The sequence below is a fragment of the Falco naumanni genome, chromosome 13 (assembly GCF_017639655.2).
Source record: "Falco naumanni isolate bFalNau1 chromosome 13, bFalNau1.pat, whole genome shotgun sequence".
Taxonomy (NCBI): Eukaryota; Metazoa; Chordata; class Aves; order Falconiformes; family Falconidae; genus Falco; species Falco naumanni.
The window spans coordinates 329,680-347,340 of NC_054066.1; the positions used below are offsets into that span (position 1 = coordinate 329,680).

The window sequence follows — 17,661 nt, forward strand, 5'->3', positions numbered from 1 at the left end:
GAGCACCCCAGCTCCTCTCCATCCCTCTTAGCAGAGCCCAGCACCCTGCTGAGCACCTTTTATTTATTTACCCACCCCAGCAGCACCCAGCATCCTGCTGAGCACCCCAGATTTTATCCATCCCAGCACCCTGCTGAGCACCCTGGATTTTATCCATCCCAGCAGGGCCCAGCTCCTCTCCATCCCTCTTAGCAGAACCCAGCACCCTGCTAAGCACCTTTTTTTTATTTATTTACCCACCCCAGCAGCACCCTGCTGAGCACCCCAGTTCCTCTCCACCCCTCTTAGCAGAACCCAGCACCCAGCTGAGCACCCCAGCTTTTATCCCTCCCTCCCAGCAGCACCCAGCACCCTGCTGAGCACCCCAGCTCCACCCACCCCACCCAGGTGGGGCAGGACCGGGCTATATTAACCACCCTGCAGCACCAGCTGCTCCCAGTACCCCAGGCACCCATCCTGCTCACATCTCTAGCCTCCTGCTTGGCCCCCCTCCCTCCCCCAGGGATGCAGCCAAGCCCTGGCACCTCCCAGACATTCAAGCAGAGGAAAAGCCTTGGTAGGTCAGCGGGGACAGAGCGGGGGACAATGGTGCTGGATGGTCCTGAGCCCTCATTTTTTTCCCTTCCTGCAGCCACCAGGATGCATGAGGTAGCACAGATCCAGATCAAGTACCCCAACAAGATCCCGGTAAGGGCTGTGGCTCATCCTGGCATGGCCACCAAGGCTGGCAAATGAGTTGTAACTCTTGGCTAACAGATTTTTAGGGCCCCATCCTGCTGTCCACAGCCCTGTTTCTCAGGGTCCCCCGGCAGGGTGGTCCCCCAGCCCCTCCCCCACCCTCCAGCATCCTCTCCCTGCCGCAGGTGGTCGTGGAGCGTTACCAGAAGGAGAAGACGTTGCCCCCCTTGACCAGGACCAAATATTTGGTGGCCCAGGACCTGCCCCTCTCCCAGTTCACCGTCACCCTGCGGTAGGTGCTGAAGGACCCCGAGGACCCCCAGGGTTAAGGGGTGGGGGTGGAGACCCCAGAGTGAAAGCCCAGCCTGGATGCAGCTTGGCCAAGTGTTTAGCCTTGGCTTAGCGCAATTAACCTTCGCAATTAGCAAAGGAGCAGCATCCCTCCACCCTGGTGGGATAAAGTGACAATCTGCCCTTTTCCTTGGGGAGCCGGGATTGTTAATTAGGGGTAGGTAATTAGCAGCCCTGCTGCTTGGTTTAGAACCTTGGTGCTCCTGGTTCTGCTTGAAATCCCCCCCATCCCCCACCATCAAGGATAGGTATCTCCTGGCCAGATGGAGGTGAGAACTTGGGGGATGGGGGGGTTGAGGGCATGTGGGGGAGGGGTTGGTCCTCCCAGATGTTTTGGGGCACATCCAGCTGTGCCCCTGTGGGTGACCGGTCCTGGAGCCAGGATTGTGTCCCTATGGATGGATCCTTCCTGGGGATGCTTCTAGAAGCCCCCCTGGGTGGTCCAAGGGTCTTTCCTGCACCTCCATGGGTACTTCCTTCCAGGATGCTGCTGGGTGCTGAGCAATACTTGTTTCCTTCCCGGAAGGACGCGGCTCTGCCTGGCCTCTTCCCAGACCTTCTTCCTGCTGGTGAACGACAAGGGGCTGCCCAACATGGCCATCACCATGCAGGAGCTGTACCGGGACCACAGGGATGAGGATGGCTTCCTCTACCTGACCTACGCTTCCCAGGAAATGTTTGGTGCTTCCTCCAGTGCCGCCTCGCGGGAAGCGTCTGGCGGTGCTTCCTCCCTCACTGCCTCCTCCAATGCCTTGCAGGAAGTGTCCAGCAGCGCTTCCTCCAACACCTCCCCCAGTGCCTTGCAGGAAGCGTCTGGTGGCACTTCCTCCCTCACTGCCTCCTCCCACGCCACCTCCCAGGAAGCGTCCGGTGATGCTTCCTCCAATGACTCTTCCTCCTAGGCCTCACAGGAAGCGTCTGGTGGCACTTCCTCCTCTACCTTGCAGGAAACATCCAACGGTGCTTCCTCCCATGCTGCCTCCCATGCCTTGCAGGAGGAAGCGTCTGGCAGCACTTCCTCCTCCGCCTCACAGGAAACTTCCAATGATGCTTCCTCCCACGCCTTGCAGGAAGTGTCTGGCGGCACTTCCTCCAATGCCACCTCCCACACCTCACAGGAGGAAGCATCTGGCGGCATTTCCTCCAACGCAGTTTCCTGGTGGCTACTCATCCCAGGACTCCGGTGCTGGCGGGATCAGGGATGTCTCTCTCCCAACTTGGTTTAAAATCTGTGGGGGATCCCGGATCGCGGCTGCACCGAACCTCCCCCCTCCCTTTGCCGGGCCCGGTAACGCCCGGTAACGCTCTTCACCGCCGCTCGCTGCATCCCTAATCCTGCGGCTTTAGATCCAGATTATTCTCCCAAGGCGGTAGGAGGTGGTGCTGGTTGCCTCCGAGCCCCGGGAAGGTTATTTATCTAAAAAGGTTTTACAGCTCGTTATTATTCCTCGGAAAATTTAGGCTCCTTCTAAACATTTTTCCTAACAGGATTGGGGACGGGGACTTTCACGCTCGGTGCGGGATTTTGGGAGGCTGAGCATCCTCGAGCCGCTGCTACAGCATCCCTGCTCTTGGGGGTGGGCTACAAAAATACTGGGTTGGTGCCTCTGGCTGCCTCAATGTGGCTGGTCCCTCGGGGGTGATGCCACCCTTAACTTGGGGGGCCACCGAAACACACCTGGTCCCTCAGAGGTGATGCCACCCTTAACTTGGGGGGCCACCGAAACACACCTGGTCCCTCAGAGGTGATGCCACCCTTAACTTGGGGGGCCACCAGAACACACCTGGTCCCTCAGAGGTGATGCCACCCTTAACTTGGGGGGCCACCAGAACACACCTGGTCCCTCAGAGGTGATGCCACCCTTAACTTGGGGGGCCACCGAAACACACCTGGTCCCTCAGAGGTGATGCCACCCTTAACTTGGGGGGCCACCAGAACACACCTGGTCCCTCAGAGGTGATGCCACCCTTAACTTGGGGGGCCACCGAAACACACCTGGTCCCTCAGAGGTGATGCCACCCTTAACTTGGGGGGCCACCGAAACACACCTGGTCCCTCAGAGGTGATGCCACCCTTAACTTGGGGGGCCACCGAAACACACCTGGTCCCTCAGAGGTGATGCCACCCTTAACTTGGGGGGCCACCAGAACACACCTGGTCCCTCAGAGGTGATGCCACCCTTAACTTGGGGGGCCACCAGAACACACCTGGTCCCTCAGAGGTGATGCCACCCTTAACTTGGGGGGCCACCGAAACACACCTGGTCCCTCAGAGGTGATGCCACCCTTAACTTGGGGGGCCACCGAAACACACCTGGTCCCTCAGAGGTGATGCCACCCTTAACTTGGGGGGCCACCGAAACACACCTGGTCCCTCAGAGGTGATGCCACCCTTAACTTGGGGGGGCCACCGAAACACACCTGGTCCCTCAGAGGTGATGCCACCCTTAACTTGGGGGGCCACCAGAACACACCTGGTCCCTCAGAGGTGATGCCACCCTTAACTTGGGGGGCCACCAGAACACACCTGGTCCCTCAGAGGTGATGCCATCCTTAACTTGGGGGGCCACCTCAACATGGCTGGTCCCTTGGGGGTGATGCCGCCCTTAACTTGGGGGGCCACCTCAATGCAGCTGGTCCCTCGGGGGTGATGCCACCCTTAACTTGGGGGGCCACCAAGCTGTCAGCAGCCAAGCTGGGGGGTCCAGGGGGAGCAAGAAGGGCAAGGATTTTGCCCCCACCATTGCAAATCAGCTGGGGAGACCCCCTCCTGTGGAATAACAGTACCCCATCCCCCTTCCCTCTGCAGAATGGGGGGGCTTGACCCCCCCCTCTGCCTCCAACCAGCACCTTGAGGATGGGGGATACGGAGCAAAAACCCATCAGCAGCAATTAGCTGAGCTCAAATTGGGGTGCTGTGCTGGGACATGGGCTTCCCACCCCCCCATCCCACAAAATCCCTCTTCAATATTTGGGGTTCCCCTCGCCCCTTGCCACACAGTCATGCTGGGTGAAGATTTCCTGCACATTTAATCTGAAAATGTTAATAAATGTTAATAAATAAGCTTGAAAATTAGCTGCTGCAATGGCAGGAGCAGATTCCCTGATGTGCTTTTTTTTTTGGGGGGGGAGGGGGGGGGGGGCGAGTTGAAGAGAGATTCCCCCCCCTGCCCAGGGATGCAGGTTGGGATGTGGGGGCTGTAAGTGTCCCCCACGCCGGGTGCAGCCCCCAAAGTGTGGGGCAGCAGGTTTTTGCTGAGGATTTGGGCTGGGAATTATTGTGGGGGTGATGGCTCCGTGTGGCGCCCTTGCCGATGATAAGGGGTGAATCCCGGCGATGGGGAGATCATCCCCATCATCCTGGGGTGATCTCGGTGACCCATGTGATTCCTGGGGTGCAGGTAGGGGTATCCCTGCCCGGAGCACTGGGAGAAACTGGAAAAGCTCCCAGTATGGAGCTGCAGCCCTTTGAGCAGAGCAGGATGGGGCTGAGCGTAGAGGATCCACAGATCTCATTTCCCCCTGGAAAAGAGCTGGAAAAATATATTTACGGCCCCGTTCGCTCGGTGCTGGGGGGTTGTTGCCCCCCGTGGGGGGGGGGAAGTGCTGCTGCCTGCCCCATCCCTCCCTTTTTCCCCATCCCCCCCTTCTTCCCCATCCCTTATCCCAACCACAGCTTTTTCTCCTCCTTCCCAGGCAGATGTTCAGAGGCAGCGCTCGCTCCCCTGGCACAGACACCTTCCTGCTTGGTGGTGGGTTTTTTATTTTATTTTGTTTTGTTTTATTTTATTTTATCTTATTTTATTGTATCGTCTCTGTGCCAGATGCGTGGTACCTGGAGAAGGATGGGGTGGGTTTTCCCTGCCCACAACAATTAAAGGTTCAATTAATGCTGAAGGCCCCCAGGGCTCTACGATGTGGCACCTTACGGGTTCAGAGCAGGTTCGCCTTCTTAATTAGCTTAATTAATGGCCAAAACCAAGGGTCTGGAGCAGAGGGTTAAAGAAGGCGAGGTGTAGCCTGGCAAAGCCCTGGTCTGGGATGGCAAAGAGCTTCCTGCTCCCCTTTCCTGCCCTTTTCCTGTTTTCCCAGGGAAATACATCTACCTTCCAGGCACCTGGAAGGAAACAGCTTTTGAGGCTTCCCCTCCCTTCCTGGATTTACTCCATGAGGATGAAGCCTATGGGGAAGGCTGCACCAGAGGGCGAAGGGTTTCCCATCACCCAGCCCAGGTTAGTGGGATGAAGGAACCTTGGGAGCACCGGCCAAGCTCCAGTAAAGCCCTGGGATACACTGGGAGGCAACTGGGCTTGGCCAAGGTGCACGAGGATCCCTACTGCCTTCCAGAACCAGCGCTGAATCCGTTCCGGAGACTTCCAGAAGATGCTGGATGCCAAAAGCATCCAACGGTCCCACCTTATCCCTTGGATCATAAACTCCTTGCGCTTGATCCGGGTACCAGCACGGTGCCCAACACCAGGATCGTGCCCAACGATTTGCACGATGCACGGGGACACGCCGCGCATCCTGGGCTTCCAGACCGGGAGAATCCCCTCCCCCCCCCCCCCCCCCCCCCCCGCCCTGGATGCAGGGATGCTGAAAGCTGATCTCCTTCATTTCTTCTAGGAAACCAGATGAAAAAAAGCTGCCGACCAGCATTTTACGGGATTTTGGGGATGCTGATGGATTTTTCGCTGGGTCATTTCTTTTGCTCCACGCCATTTGTAACCGCAAGCCACCCGTCCTACTACAAATATAATTACATATTTATTGCCGATATCATTCCAAGTTAATTACACGGCAGCTAATTGGCTCAGCGGGGGGGGGGGGGGGGGAGGGGTTGCCATGGTTGGGTGTGAAGGAGGCAGCGGTAATCCCGAGTGCTTTTCTCCCCCCGTCCTTTGCCGCGCGATGCTGTTACTCCCTAGAGGGACCAAAGGGACCAGCCGAGATGCTGCAGATGCAGAAATTTTTCCGGAGCACTGAGATTCCTTGATCTGCCGGACAGGATTGACATCCTCGCTCCCTCGTTAAGATTCCCTTGGCATCTCCCGTTTTGGCGTGTTTGTTAGCGGGTAAATCTTCTATTGTCGGACGCTTTATGGTGGGAAAAATTGCTGTGCCTTTGTTTCGTAAATTGGACTTTCATCTCGGAAGATGCTGGTGATGGGGCCAACGCCCCCCCCCCCAACACATTAGTCCTGATTAGGCTCATTCCTTTTGTCTCATCCTTGAATAGATGTTTTCCCTGAGAGCCGTAATCATGAAGCCATCTCCAGATTGAGGTGATTAAGCCCTTGATTCCTCTGGCTCCTCTTTATCCCAACCCCAGATGTGGTGGTTTGTCACATGAAGGGTGATGATGACAAGCAACCAGCGTGTAATCCATCCCCGTCTTGCTCCTGCTGCAGCTGGAGGCTTCCCAAAACTTGGATCCTGGGGGATGAAGAAGGTACCTCAAGGGTTTCAACTCTGCTTCCTGGGCTCTGGTCCTTTGTGAGATGCTCTTAGGTGATCCCCCTCCCTCAAAACCTCCCCCACCATCCCCATGGAATTGCTCTTAGGTGATCCCTCAAAACCTCCCCCACCATCTGATCCCCCTCCCTCAAAACCTTCCCACCATCCCCATGGGATTGCTCTTAGGTGATCCCTCAAAACCTCCCCCACCATCTGATCCCCCTCCCTCAAAACCTCCCCCACCATCCCCATGGAATTGCTCTTAGGTGATCCCTCAAAACCTCCCCCACCATCTGATCCCCCTCCCTCAAGACCTTCCCACCATCCCCATGGGATTGCTCTTAGGTGATCCCTCAAAACCTCCCCCCACCATCTGATCCCCCTCCCTCAAAACCTTCCCACCATCCCCATGGGATTGCTCTTAGGTGATCCCTCAAAACCTCCCCCACCATCTGATCCCCCTCCCTCAAGACCTTCCTGTATCATCCCCATGGGATTGCTCTTAGGTGATCCCCCTCCCTCAAAACCTCCCCCACCATCTGATCCCCCTCCCTCAAGACCTTCCTGTATCATCCCCATGGGATTGCTCTTAGGTGATCCCCCTCCACCAACCCTCCCCCACCATCCCCATGGGTTTTTGGCACCTTGCTGCTATAGTTGGAGCTCAGACGCTCCCACCTGGTGCATCCCAATATCCCAAAATGGAAAACTAAGCAGTTGCCTTGCTCAAGGTTGAACTTCCAAGGCTGGGAGCTCCTGGGAGCTGCCGGAGCCTGGTCAATGTGGGTGACAGGACCTTACCCCAGGCAGGAGACAACCTTGGCTGAGCCCAGCGGGATGCTCTGAGCATCCCCAAGTGGAGCTGGGGTCACCATGCCCCGGAGCATCCCCCCCAGCTGAGTCCAGCTGGCTGAGCATCATCAGCTGGATAGGACCCCCACCTTGCAGCCGTACCCCAGCAGCATCGAAAAGGCAGGATTTTCTCTTGGCTGGTGCTGGTTTCCCTGCTCCAAGGATAAGGAACAGCTTGGGAATGACTCACCTTCCCCATCAGGCAATTAGCAGCAGATTTGCAGCTAATGAGCTGTCCTGCCTCTCACCAGGCAGAGGTAAGATACAGATTTCAAGAGATCATGGAAATAAACCACCAACCCCCTCAACCGCGTCGCAGGATATTTTTAAAACACCTTTCAAAACAAATCTAAAAAAAAAAATATTTTTAAAGAATAATTTATATTTCAAAAAGCCTAATTAGCTGGATGGACAGCACCGGGATGAACGGAGCCGGGTGCCCAGGAGCCAGCGGGTTCCACACACGCTCCCAGCATCACTCCAAGGGTGAGCAGCGGCCAAAGCAGATGGAAGATCCCGCTGGATCCTCCGCGAGCATCCCGGTGCCTCGGCCGATGGGTGCCGAGATGCTGGCCAAAAGCTGGCGGCACGATGTGCTCGTCGGAGCTTGCGCGACGGAACTTTACTAATTGATGCTTATTTATGAATAGAAACCTTCTAGGAATCCAGCGTCGTCGCCGGCTGGTTCATTAACGATTAATGGCTTTTAAAATAAAGGCTTTAGATGTGATTTAAGGGGGGGAGGGGGATGATGCACCCCCTCAACTCAACGGGTTATTTTGCTGCTGGAAGTGGGGAAGGACAGGGAAGTGAGGAAAAACCAGCGGATCAGCTCCAAATTGCTCCGTTAGCACTGCTGCTAATTGCGTGCCTGCTGTTTGGCACAGCAGCAGCCAAAAAAAAAAAAAAAAAAAACAAACCCAAAAATTCTACAAATTGCTCTTTCAATCTGTGATCCCAGGCAACAAACTGCAGCGATTAAGGAGGAAGAAGTGCCAAATCTGAAAGCATCACGGCATCGTCGAGCCTGGGATGGGGGCATGGAGTGAGCCCGACGGGAGAGAGGAAACGAGGAGTGGGAAAAAGGTCGGAAGTGAGGAGTGCCGGGAAGGATGACGGCAGAGAAGGGCAGGTGGGGACAGCACGGGAAGGAGAAGGATGGAGAAAGATGGAGAAGGAAGGAAAAGGAAAGAGAAAAAAGGAGAAGGAAGGAGAAGGAAGGAGAAAAAAGAAGGAAGGAGAAGGAAAGAGAAAGAAAGGGAAGGAAGAAGAAGGAAGGAGAAGGAAAGAGAAAGAAAGGGAAGGAAGAAGAAGGAAGGAGAAGGAAGGAGAAGAAGGAGGGAGAAGAAGGAAGGAGAAGGAAAAAGAAGGAAGGAGAAGAAGGAAGGAGAAGGAAGGAGACGGAAGAAGGAAGTGGAAGGAGAAGGAAGAAGGAAAGAGAAGGAAAAAGAAGGAAGGAGAAGAAGGAAGGAGAAGGAAGGAGATGGAAGAAGGAAAGAGAAGGAAGAAGAAAGGAGAAGAGGCTGGGTTGCATTGAGCTGCCTTGCGATCTGGCTTGGTCCATCCACCCTCTGGCTCTGCACCCACCCACAGCACGTGGAGGTGGCCGTGGTGGCCACCTGGCCGGGCAATCCGAGCAGGACAAAGCTGGGAGCAGAGGGTAAGGATGTTCCTCTGCCTGCCAACCTCTGCTGGGTTCATCCCTGGCTTTGCCTGAACCTCTCAGCCCTGCAGATCCCATCCCTCAGCATCCTTCATGCCCACCTGGTCCGACCAGCTGGGACCTCAGGGCTCCCTGGTGCCAAGAGGAAAAAAGCCTGGAGCAGGCACTGTGCAAGAGCTCTGCAGAGGCTGGATAGGACCATGGGTGCTGAGGACTGTAAATCACCTGGGAGCTTCTACAGCTAGCCCTGGCACACCAGGACCACGCAAGGACCAGCCCACCCAAAAGGAGACCATCGGCTTGTTTGAGGAATGTCCAAGGTCCTCCTGAGGACACTCACCAGCTCCATGGATTACCTGGAAGCGCCAGTTTCTCTCCACTGGTGCTCTGGCTGTAGCACAGGGAGACAAGTCCCGGCTGGAAGGATGTCGAGCTGGAGGGCTGTCTGCTCCTGGGGTGGCTATCAGTGTCTCTGGATAACGCTCATCCGAAGAGCTCCCACTCCTCGACCAGCCCAGCATCCAAAGCCACATCCCTGAGTGGGACTGGACCAATCTTGACCAGCCCAGCATCCAAAGCCGCATCCCTGAGTGGGACTGGACCAATCTTGACCAGCCCAGCATCCAAAGCTGCATCCCTGAGCGGGACCAGATGGAACATCCAAAGCCTCATCCCTGAGCAGGATAAGATGGATCTCAACCAGCCCAGCATCCAAAGCCACATCCCTGAGTGGGACTGGACCAATCTTGACCAGCCCAGCATCCAAAGCCGCATCCCTGAGTGGGACTGGACCAATCTTGACCAGCCCAGCATCCAAAGCTGCATCCCTGAGCGGGACCAGATGGAACATCCAAAGCCTCATCCCTGAGCAGGATAAGATGGATCTCAACCAGCCCAGCATCCAAAGCCACATCCCTGAGTGGGACTGGACCAATCTTGACCAGCCCAGCATCCAAAGCCGCATCCCTGAGTGGGACTGGACCAATCTTGACCAGCCCAGCATCCAAAGCTGCATCCCTGAGCGGGACCAGATGGAACATCCAAAGCCGCATCCCTGAGCAGGATAAGATGGATCTCAATCAGCCCAGCATCCAAAGCCGCATCCCTGAGTGGGACTGGACCAATCTTGACCAGCCCAGCATCCAAAGCCGCATCCCTGAGTGGGACCGGACCGATCTTGACCAGCACAACATCCAAAGCTGCATCCCTGAGTGGGACCAGATGGAACATCCAAAGCCGCATCCCTGGGCAGGATCAGATGGATCTCAACCAGCCCAGCATCCAAAGCCACATCCCTGAGTGGGACTGGACCAATCTTGACCAGCCCAGCATCCAAAGCCGCATCCCTGAGTGGGACTGGACCAATCTTGACCAGCCCAGCATCCAAAGCTGCATCCCTGAGTGGGACCAGATGGAACATCCAAAGCCGCATCCCTGAGCAGGATAAGATGGATCTCAACCAGCCCAGCATCCAAAGCCACATCCCTGAGTGGGACTGGACCAATCTTGACCAGCCCAGCATCCAAAGCCGCATCCCTGAGTGGGACTGGACCAATCTTGACCAGCCCAGCATCCAAAGCTGCATCCCTGAGCGGGACCAGATGGAACATCCAAAGCCACATCCCTGAGCAGGATCAGATGGATCTCAACCAGCCCAGCATCCAAAGCCACATCCCTGAGTGGGACTGGACCAATCTTGACCAGCCCAGCATCCAAAGCCGCATCCCTGAGTGGGACTGGACCAATCTTGACCAGCCCAGCATCCAAAGCTGCATCCCTGAGTGGGACCAGATGGAACATCCAAAGCTACATCCCTGAGCAGGATCAGATGGATCTCAACCAGCCCAGCATCCAAAGCTGCATCCCTGAGCAGGACCGGACTGGTGGCAGATGCTTCTGCACATCCTGGAAGCATCCTCCTTCGCTGCAAATGGGAGCAGAAGCTTCCATGAGGATAAAAGGGAGCAAGACAGGGGACACAGGGTCCCAGGACAGACCTCCTGGCAGCCAGGATGCTCCAGAAGAGATGAAGTTGGAGAGGAAGAGGAGGGAACTGGCTCATCCCAACGATGACGCCGCCAGCACTGCCTGACCCTCCCTTTGCACATGCAGGAGATGGAAGCCCCAGCTCATCCAGAAGCTTCCAAGTAATTCCCAGCTTTCCCTGGCCATCCCCAGAAATCATCAAAGCTGCTTCGTTCGAATTAAGATTTCCCCAAGGGCCGCAACCTGCTTTGCCAATGTACAAACTGCTGGAAAAGGATTAAAAAACCAAAAAATAGTCATTTTTTCTTTCTTTCTTTTTTTTTTTTTTCTTTCCCCATGATAAGTGTTCCCGGTGGGAAGCCTTGATGCCTAGGAAATTTTGTGATCTGTGCACGAGGCGCCTTTTCCTTCTGCCCTGGCTCTTTCCGTACTTTGCAGGATAAAGGAGGAGGAAAACCAAAGGTTTTTTACCCTGCAAAGGATTTTCCTTTGCAAACTGGTGAGGCTGGGATGCTCCCACCCCCCAGCACAAGGGAGGGAAGGGGATTCCCGACCCATGGAGATGCTGAGGAGGGAGGAAGGGACTGTTGCTCCCAAAATAGCCTGGGGACCTCGAAACCTGCTGCCTTCTCCTCCAAAAAACCCCACCCCTGGACCACCAGCATCTACCAGCAAACCCCCAAGAGCAACCTGGTCCTGTTGAAGCCACAGGGTGGGGTGAGGGTGGTTCTGGGTGACCTCCCAAGGTCCCCCCCCAACCCAACCCATTCCAAACTTGAGGCTCAAACCCCACCTCGCACCTTTCCCTCCCACCCACCTCCCAGGAGGAGATAACGAAGCAGAACCTTCATCACCAACGTTGCTCCTGCCCGAATCCATCAACCGGGCAAACCCACCCACCAGCTCAACCATCCCAGCTGGATTCACCATGGAAGACCGTGACTTTTTAATTATTATTTTTTATTATTTTTTTTACCCCATCTATCTGTTCGTGGTTCCCATCCCGAGTTGAAAACACCCCTGAGAAATTAAGAAATTAAATTCACGCAAAACTCAAGGTCATGCTTTTGCCCCCACCCCTCCCCCCAAGGTCTCATCCTGCTGGAACCAGCACCCTCGTTCCCTGGAAGTCATAAAAACCCATCAGGTCAATTAATATGGAAATCTGTTCCCGCTTTGCCTCCCGTTCCAGCCTCCCATCCACCGTGTTGATGATTCCCGCGCCGTTGATGAATAGCCTGCCATAAATAGGCTCTGATTAATTGCGGCTGCACTCAGGAGGGCTGGAAATGCATCATTTTGCCGCGATGGATTGGGATAATGGTCATCATCTGCCTTTGAGTGCCATTCAACCGAGCCCTGGGAAGCCAGGTGCTTGGTTTTGAGCTTTTTTTTTAAAAAAAAAAAGTCGTGGCCGCGCATGTAGCTCCGGAGAAAGAGCTCGCTGCCGGCTAATTCCCGTTTTTTTCCTTATTGATCACCTCCAACAATGGGATGGAGGCAGAAGTAGATCCAGCATCCTACCTGGACCGTTGGGTTGAGGGATCTGGGATGCAGGAATGAATGAGACGGGCACCAAATTGCCTGGCGTGTGCCACCGGCACGCTTGGATCCACACCAGCACCTGGGCCAAATCCTGGGAAAAGCACGGCACCTTGTTCATAGCCAAGCTTTTGCCGCTGGAATCTCCAGCTGTGGACGTTTGGATACCCTCCAGCATCGCATCCACCTTCCTAGAGGGCTGTCCCAAGTTGCACTGAATAAAAAAAAAATAATTATATATATTATCTATATCTCATCTAGAGAGAAATAAATAGGATTATATATATGGGATGGATATTTTACATAGAAACCATCCATTTTTTCATAGAATAAACAGAATATCTATTTTTTTATATATTTACAGGCACATTTGGGTACATTGAGAAGATGCTGAGCGCCCCCCCCCCCCCCCCCCCCCCCCCCCCCCCCGCCCCAAGCCTGGGCAGGGCCCCACAGCTTTTGGCTGCGTGGATGCTGAGTTGCCATGGAAACCTTGGAGCCTTGGGATGCAGCTGAGCATCAGCGAGGGCTGCAGCCAAGGTGCCAAGGCAGGATGGGTGCAGGCGGGGGGTGCCCCTCCCCTCCAGAGGGACCCTGGCACCTTTGGTCACGGCCAGCCGGGGTGGGGGACACCCCCTCCCCAGGTTTATTTACTCGCTTCTCATTAAGGGGGCTGGAACTCCCCCAGTAGGAATTTTGTGGGATTTGCCTTCTGCCTTCCCAGGAAGCTGTGCCAGGACCCCAGGAAAATCCCGATGGCATCCGAGTGGGTGACAAGCCCCAGGGGGGCACCCACAGGGCTGAAACTCCCCGTGGGACACGGGGTGGGTGGATGGGTGGGGGGGGATGGAGACACAGGGAGGTGGGAAGGGATAACGGGGTATCAAGCTCTGGAAGCAAACGAGGTCTCAGCCGCTAAATCCCGTAAGGAAATGATGGCGAGACAGGATGGGAAGCCTGGGAAGGATGAGCAGCCACAGAGATGGGGGGCTGGGGGCAGGGACCAGCACCACAGCCCAAAGATCCTGAGCAGCTCAGCATCTCCCACGTATCAGGTACACCCAGTGCCTGGCGCATCCTGCCCAAGCCACCAGCACCGGGGCGACTCTGAGCCAAAACATCACTGGTGGTGGGCGTTGGGGCAGGAAAATGGGAGGAAAAGGGGAGGAAAAGGGGAAGGGGGATGGATTTCCCACCCCAGGACCAGCTGTGGATGCAAACAGCTCAGGATGATGCCCACATCCCAGAGCCAGCAGGTGGAAAGTCCCGCTCCCACCCTGCTCCCATCCTGCTCCCACAGCTTCCAGCATCCAGGTACTGGGAATCCAAGGAAGGAAATGCCAACCCCACCACGCTGGGGTTTCCGGAGGAAAAAAGTTCCCTCGTGTCTCAGAGACGAGGTGCAGAGGGTCGAAGGTTCCTCATTTATCTTGGTGGGGGGTCAGTGGGGTGAAGGCTCTGGGGGGCTCAGGGGCTTCTCCCTGCTCCAGCAGGGTGCCCAGCGTAATTAAGCAGCCAGGCTCATTAAGAGCCACCGGTGGAGCTAGGGTGGCTGAAAAAAAAAAAAAAATTAAAAAAAATTTAAAAAGTGTTCACCCCTTACTTCTGGTCTCTTCTCCATTTTTAAAAATAAAATTAAAAAAATAATAAATATGTAGCCCTTCTGGGCTCTCCTGCAATTTTTAAAAAATAAAAAAAAATTAAAAAAATTAACAATTTAAAAATGTTTAGCCCTTCTGGGCTCTTCTGTGATTTAAAAACAAAATTAAAAAATTAAAAAATATTCACCCCTAAGTTCTGCGCTGTCCTGCAACATAAAAAAAAAAATTACCCCCATTCCACAGCCCCCCCCAACCCCCCCACATCCCATTTCCTGGTTTCAGCTCCAGCCCTTCCACCTCCCGCCGGATTTCCCCCGGAAGAAGGATCCCCCACTCCGCGGACGGGCAGGAAATTTCCATCCCTGCCCAGAAAATAAAATAAAAAAATAAATAAAAAATAAAAATCATTCCCTCCCGGGGTGTTTGGAGGCAGCAGGTTTAATGAGCCACCTGAAAATCATAAACCCTGGCACTAATTAGCTCCGGGAAAAAGGAAATGGGCTCAGTTCCAGAAAAAGGGAAATGGGCTCAGTTCTGGGAAAAGGGAAACGGGCTCAGTTCCGGGAAAAGGGAAACGGGCTCAGCTCTGGCTCTGGATGCTCCATGGATCCCATCGCTCCCAGCAGCTCACTGAGGAAGCGAAACGCGCCAGGTGAGTGGTGATTAATCATTAATTAATGAAAAAAGAAGCAAAAAAGCCGCCAGGAAAAAAATTAAAATAATAATTAAAAAAACTCCTGAAAACTCGAAAAACTCTCCTCCATCCCAGTGCCTTCCTGCTCCATCCCAGTGCCTCCCCACTCCATCCCAGTTCCTCCCTGCTCCATCCCAGTTCCTCCCTGCTCCATCCCAGTGCCTCCCCACTCCATCCCAGTGCCTCCCCACTCCATCCCAGTGCCTTCTTGCTCCATCCCAGTGCGTCTCCTCCATCCCAGTGCTTTCCTGCTCCATCCCAGTGCCTCCCCTCCATCCCAGTGTCTTCCTGCTCCTTCCTAGTTCCTCCCCTCCACCCCAGTGCCTTCATGCTCCATCCCAGTCCCTCCTCACCCACCAGGGCACCCCCAGCCCCCCTTTCCAGCCTCCCTCCGCCTCAGCACCCACAAAGAGCCGGGGGGGGGGGGGGGGAGGGAGGGGTGCGAGGAAATGCGGGGGTCCCGCACCCCGATGCCTTTTGCTGCGGGCGAGGGGGTCTCCAGCAGCCCCCCTGCCCAGCCAGCACCGCTCTTGACCTTGCAGCTTGGCTTTGCACCCACGTCAGCACCCTCCGAGCCCAGCCGGGCTGAGGAAAAGGGGCTTTGTGCTAAATTGCAGGCAAAAAAAAAAAAAAAAAAAAAAAATTAAAATATGAAGTCCATCCCTGTTCTCTCCATCCCCTCTCCTAGCCAGGACCAGGCACAAACCATCGTTTCCCTCCCCCCAAACCCTCCAGGATGCCCCCGGGCAGGATGAGTCCCGCACCACAGCCCGGCCACTTCTTATGGAAGCTGGAAATGAATTAAAAATAATGAGCAGGAAAGTTCATTAAGGGAAAAGCTAAACGCTCCAGCCTCATCCTTGGATGCTGCCAGCAGCTCTGGCAGCGCCGCGCGCAGCCGGATCTGTGATGAAACTGGGGGGGGGGGAGGGGGGGTGGGGGGAAGGGGTGGGGGGAAACTCAGCAAATTAGATCCAGTTGATGATCTAATTAAGGTTGTGTTTGCAGAACTATGGGATGCACAAGCCAGTCCCTGGGCAGATGCCAGGCAGGGGCACAAAACGGCCCTGCAGGGAGGTGGTTTGTTTTGGATTTTTTTTTTTTTTGCGGGGGGTGGTTGGGGTTTCATCTTCTATAACAGCTCAAGAGCTACATCTAGAGGTCCAGGCACCATCCAAGCGGACACCCAGGAACCTCCCAAGGAGGGACATCGCTTTTTCCTGGGATATTTGGAAGCTGGGAGATGTTTTTCCTTTCACCCACGAGAGCTACGGGTGGTGGAAAAGCGGAGATAACGGATTTTTAATCTAGCGCTGGTCCCACCGGTGATGCTCCCAGGTGGGACCAGGTCCTGGAGATGCAGGTTCCATCCTCCTCCTCCTCCTCCTCCTCCTCCAACCTTTGCCTCCCCCAAAAGTCCTTCCGAGTAGGGTGAGCCATAAAAACCATCGGTGCCAGGAGGCTGGAAGCACCGATCGGAAAATACGGGATTAATTCAGCAATTTAGCTGGAATGTTAATGAAATGCAAAGTGACACGGGGGGGTGGCGTGATGGAGAAGTGGAGGGGGCTCTGGCGGACGCAAAGATGGGATCGTGCCAATGGGATTTTGCTGCGCTTGTGAGTTCCCTGGGGAGAAGGATCTGAAGGATCAAGAAATTCAGTAACGAGGATTAGATGGAGCCCGGAAAAATAATTGCGTTCCCCAGCCGAGCCACCGAGCGCTCCCTGGGTGGTTTCTTTTCTTTATATATATATATATTTTTTTTTATGGACAATTAGAAATGGCAGTGTTAAATAAAGCCGCTCCTGTCTGTCCATGTGCCCTTCGGGATACCAGTTCCGAAAGCCTGGAGAACACAAATCCCAGGGAAGGCTGTGGGAAAACTCATGGATGCTCCCGGGGTGCACGGGGACACCAGCCCAGCCCCGTGGGCAAGGGCCCGGCAGCCATTTATCCGAAGGGAAAGAGACCCCCACCCCGAGCTCCCCCGGCATGGATGGGACCCAGGGGTGCTGATTTGGGTGCTGCTGCTTTGGTGGTGGAGACCCCGCTCTTCCCAGGACCCTCAGCCCCACAACTGCTGCTTCCCCATCGGCTCCCGCTCTTGGGACTGACGGATACTTCCCTGATGGGTACTTCCTGATGGATACTTCCCTGATGGGTACTTCCCTGATGGGTACTTCCTGATGGGTACTTCCCTGATGGGTGCTTCCCTGATGGGTACTTCCCTGATGGGTACTTCCTGATGGATACTTCCCTGATGGGTGCTTCCCTGATGGGTGCTTCCCTGATGGGTACTTCCCTGACAGGTACATCCCTGACGGATACTTCCCTGATGGACACTTCCTGATGGGTACTTCCCTGATGGGTACTTCCTGATGGCTACTTCCCTGATGGGTGCTTCCCTGATGGGTACTTCCTGATGGGTACTTCCCTGATGGGTACTTCCTGATGGATACTTCCCTGATAGGTACTTCCCTGATGAATACTTCCCTGATGGGTACTTCCCTGATGGGTACTTCCCTGATGGATACTTCCCTGACGGACACTTCCTGATGGGTACTTTCTGATGGATACTTCCCTGATGGGTACTTCCCTGACGGATACTTCCCTGATGGACACTTCCTGATGGGTACTTCCCTGATGGGTACTTCCTGATGGACACTTCCCTGATGGGTACTTCCCTGGATACTTCTGTGATGGGTACTTCCCTGATGGATACTCCCCACCATCCCAGTGCCCCCCCCACTCCATCCCAGTGCCTCCCCACTCCATCCCAGTGCCTTCCTGCTCCATCCCAGTGCCTCCCTTCTCTCTTGACGGTGTTTTTCCAG

The 17,661-nt window shown here is 55.0% G+C and overlaps 1 protein-coding gene across 1 annotated transcript; it reads left to right on the plus strand.

The window, feature by feature from the left end:
* The first annotated feature begins 504 nt into the window (after positions 1 to 504).
* LOC121096905 (microtubule-associated proteins 1A/1B light chain 3C-like) lies at positions 505 to 1,931 on the plus strand. The gene is made up of 4 exons (XM_040613534.1): positions 505 to 556; positions 632 to 687; positions 864 to 970; positions 1,556 to 1,931. The coding sequence occupies exons 1-4, from the start codon at positions 505 to 507 to the stop codon at positions 1,929 to 1,931; spliced, it is 591 nt and encodes a 196-aa protein (XP_040469468.1).
* The last annotated feature ends 15,730 nt before the right edge of the window (positions 1,932 to 17,661 follow it).

Coding starts and splice junctions, on each gene's coding strand:
- LOC121096905 (XM_040613534.1), top strand. CDS start 505: ATGCAGCCAAGCCCTGGCACCTCCCAGACATTCAAGCAGAGGAAAAGC. Junction 557..631: donor CAAGCAGAGGAAAAGCCTTG/GTAGGTCAGCGG, acceptor CCCTTCCTGCAG/CCACCAGGATGCATGAGGTA. Junction 971..1,555: donor CAGTTCACCGTCACCCTGCG/GTAGGTGCTGAA, acceptor CCTTCCCGGAAG/GACGCGGCTCTGCCTGGCCT.